The sequence below is a fragment of the Trichoderma citrinoviride genome (assembly GCF_003025115.1).
Source record: "Trichoderma citrinoviride strain TUCIM 6016 unplaced genomic scaffold BBK36scaffold_33, whole genome shotgun sequence".
Taxonomy (NCBI): domain Eukaryota; kingdom Fungi; phylum Ascomycota; class Sordariomycetes; order Hypocreales; family Hypocreaceae; genus Trichoderma; species Trichoderma citrinoviride.
In genome coordinates, this window is record NW_020194741.1 from 1 (window position 1) to 3468 (window position 3468).

The window sequence follows — 3468 nt, forward strand, 5'->3', positions numbered from 1 at the left end:
GGAGGCTCCCGACAGCGGTCGGATTGGGCGCCATCCTGGTGGTTTTTGTAAGAGTCGCGGAAGACTGGCAAGGTCGTCACCGATGTATCTGGGCCATGAGACGCTTGGTTGGCTTCGAAAGACCCAAGATGACAGAGGGGCAGCGGCCGGGCCGTTGGACTGCTCGGACAGGTCGTGCCGCACCGGTGATGATGAGATGTCGCGGAAAGGCTTCGGGAAGAAAGGTCGGCAGAGGAGAAAATATGTTCGTATGTATAGTATGATTGATAGCGCGGAAGCGAGGCGGCCAGCGGGCGCAAAACGGAGAGGCTCGGGTCACGATAGCCGACAATGGTGGTGAGGCACGGCACATGCACAGCTGTGAGGCGCTCCGTCCGTCAATCTGCAGCCTCTCGTCGTCGGTTCAGTATGCCGTCGCAATGAATACAAGAGCGCTGAGAGTGTCGAGCCGTGCTAAGAGAAAAAGAGAAGAAAAGGTGCCGCGGGTGGAATGGAATGGCGGATCGTAGCGAGCGTGAATAGAAAGCTTAGGCGGCGCTCCGAGAAGGGAAGAATGATGAACAGACTCCTGAACAAGACGCAGATTCGCCCGCCTCTGCGCTCCAGCAGCCTGAAAGGTATATGTTCAGCGTCGTGGCTTCGAGTTCGGATCCGGGATTCGCGCCGCAGCTCGCAAGACGAAGGGCGAGGGAGGGAGCGTGAGAGGTTGCAACTTTTCTGCCGAGTCGCGGCGCGCAAGCCAAGCGGTCACAAATTGTTGTTGGTGTCAATGGTTCGGGCTGCTTCCAGGGCGCGACGGCACCGCCATTGCCTAGCAACAGGGAGGGATACGTAGGCGGGCAGTTACAGCGGGCAGCCCACTGTAGCCCGCCGGCGTTGAGCCGCTAGCCGGGCAGTGACGACGTCCATCTGGTGCTGTCGGGTGACATTGAACGTGCTCCGATTCACCAGCCAAGGTACTGCACGCCACACAAGAGCGCCACACCCCTCCAAACCCCAACTTTTCCGCGCCAAAGCTTGAAGCTGTCGAAGAAACCAGATCTCACCAACAAAGCTGGACCTTGTGCGGAACCCCAATCCTTCATACTATTCCATTGCCTCGTTCGAACCCAACCACTCGCTCACAAAGCACGCAATGGCTCAAAAGGCAAAGAAGGACCGCGCCAAATCCAACGCGGCGTCCCTCATCGTCCACGCGCTCTTCCTCCTCTCCAACTTCCTCTTCCGATCCCGCTCCCTCCTCGCCTACGCCCTCCTCTCCCTCCCGAGCTTCATCTGCGAGTACATCCTCGAGACGTCCGGCCGGCCCAAGTACGATGCCGCGACGGGCGCCCTCAAGACGTCGGGCGAGGACCTCGCGGCCGCCGGCCTGACGGAGTACATGTTCGACGTCATCTGGGTGACGTGGGCGTCCCTCGTGGCCGTCATCCTGTTTGGGAACTGGGGCTGGATTCTGTTCAGCGTTGTCCCTGCGTACGGCGCATACATGGGCTACGGATTGTTGGGAATGGGCAAGAATGCGCTGGCTCAGATGCAGGATGGGGGAAACGCCGGCAACGCCGCACCACAGGGAAACCGTCGATCACGAAGGACTGCATAGATGTTGCGGAGGATATGTCAAATCTATCGAGAGCTGTCTATTCAAGAGTTGTACAAATCAGGTGTCTAGCGTCTATCGAAAAGAAGAAGAAAATCACTTTGCGTCCCGTCGAGGCCGCTCTCCCGTCCACCGCTCCAGCACATCATCGCCGACATCACGAACCATGACATGGAAATGCTCCAGAGTCCGCACGCTCTGCAGGGCGACCCAGTTCTTAAACCAGAGCACCTTATCCTCCCCTCCCGGCCCGAGCGCATCGACAAAGTACTCCTTGACGAACCTCTCCACCTGCGCCCTGCTCTCGGGCGTCAGGTCGCCCGAGTCGGGGTCGGTTGGGATCTGCGTGCGAGACCAGACGACGATGTGCGTGATTCCCGGCGCCAATCCATACGGCCAATCGTTGAGCAGGACCTTGTAGTCGGAGGCGGCGGCAAAGGGTATCTCGGACTCGGGCGTGAACGGCGGCTGGCCCCAAGCCTTGGGTAGACGGTGCTGGAGGATGTACTGGGTCATGCTGCCGTACTGCGCTTTGATCTCTGCGGTCCAGGCCATGTAGCGGCGGAGATCCGAGGGCTTTCTCTTCAAGGCACCGAGGTCATTTGTCTCTTGTGAGCCACCATATATCGTCAGCTTTCATACAGATAAATCACAACACCGCCGTCTCTTGACAAGCACAGAACACAGACAAAGCTTGAATCCACACACCGATGATGTGCCTGAGGCCCTCCCAGTCGTGAAGCTTAAACTCCTCATCCGTCTGCGAAAGCACCCACTTGTCCACCTCGGTCAACGGAAACGGCGCATCCTCAACGCGCTGCAGAGAGCTCTGGTCCCCCATTGTATTCTTCTGGTGCTCTCTGCTTGAGAAGCAATCCGATGCAGGCAGCGTTCGATTCAACTGGTTGAAGCCGCGGACAAACGGTGGTGACAGCCCAAGAAGAGGGCGGTTATTCCGTCCAGCCTGACAGGGGGTGATGCCGACCAATGACACGGCATGGTTGAGCCTTGAAAAGACGGGAACCATCCGCTCTCGTATTATGTAACGCATCAGAAGCGAAACCTGGCCTTCTCGTACTCGCAATTGGTCAAGTTGCCCCAGGAGTGTAACCAGCAAAGATAACGGACTCACTCCATACGAGTATGTCTTCTGTTCATCATTCATATAGTAAAGGCGACGCCTCAAAACCCATCCTCCGCGCCTCATACACAAACAGTGCCCAAGCCACCCACGTCTACCAAACTATTACCTACCTAACTCACTACAAATCACAAGCTCCATAGCATAAACACATGATTCATCACAACAGCAAAAAGACCACTTTATTTACTTACCTAGTACCCATCCTGAGCCACCAATAACACTACACAATCCGGGGTCTCCTTCTTAATCGAGCAGCCGGGGGTCGGGTGGAAGGCCAAAACTCGGAGGATTATTTTTGACCCTTAATATTTCACCCCAGATTTGCTGTAATCTGCGCGGACCCCCCCAATCCCTTGCTTTCCGTCCCGAGACTTAATTTTTGTTGAATTTTACCCAAAAAAGTCCAGGACTCTTCTATCTATTCTCTGCACTGCACCGGTCGGTCAGCCGTTCTTGATTCCTTCATGTCCATTTTCTTCATGCAACTTCTCACTCACTCATTGACGCTCTTTACACTTTTCTTCTTATCTCCTTGTACATTACTATCTTTCACATACCAAGTCATTTCTTTTCTTCAATATTCCTCTTCATTCTCTTGCTTTCCACTTCAATTCTCATCATCTCATGCCTCGAAATATACAAACATCGTAAATAGGAAAACCGCTATGAGCATCCCATCACCACCATGATCCTCGGCCCCGTCTCTCTCATCGACTGCGTCGTCTTC

At 55.2% G+C, this 3468-nt stretch overlaps 2 protein-coding genes across 2 annotated transcripts; one reads left to right on the forward strand and one right to left on the reverse strand.

The window, feature by feature from the left end:
* Positions 1-1135: 1135 nt before the first annotated feature.
* Positions 1136-1600, forward strand: BBK36DRAFT_1131255 (hypothetical protein; the record flags this gene model as incomplete). Its single annotated transcript, XM_024891944.1, has 1 exon — positions 1136-1600. The coding sequence occupies one exon, from the start codon at positions 1136-1138 to the stop codon at positions 1598-1600; it is 465 nt and encodes a 154-aa protein (XP_024744980.1).
* Positions 1601-1693: 93 nt separating this feature from the next.
* BBK36DRAFT_1131253 (hypothetical protein) lies at positions 1694-2438 on the reverse strand (the record flags this gene model as incomplete). Its single annotated transcript, XM_024891943.1, has 2 exons — positions 1694-2205; positions 2306-2438. The coding sequence occupies 2 exons, from the start codon at positions 2436-2438 to the stop codon at positions 1694-1696; spliced, it is 645 nt and encodes a 214-aa protein (XP_024744981.1).
* Positions 2439-3468: the final 1030 nt, after the last annotated feature.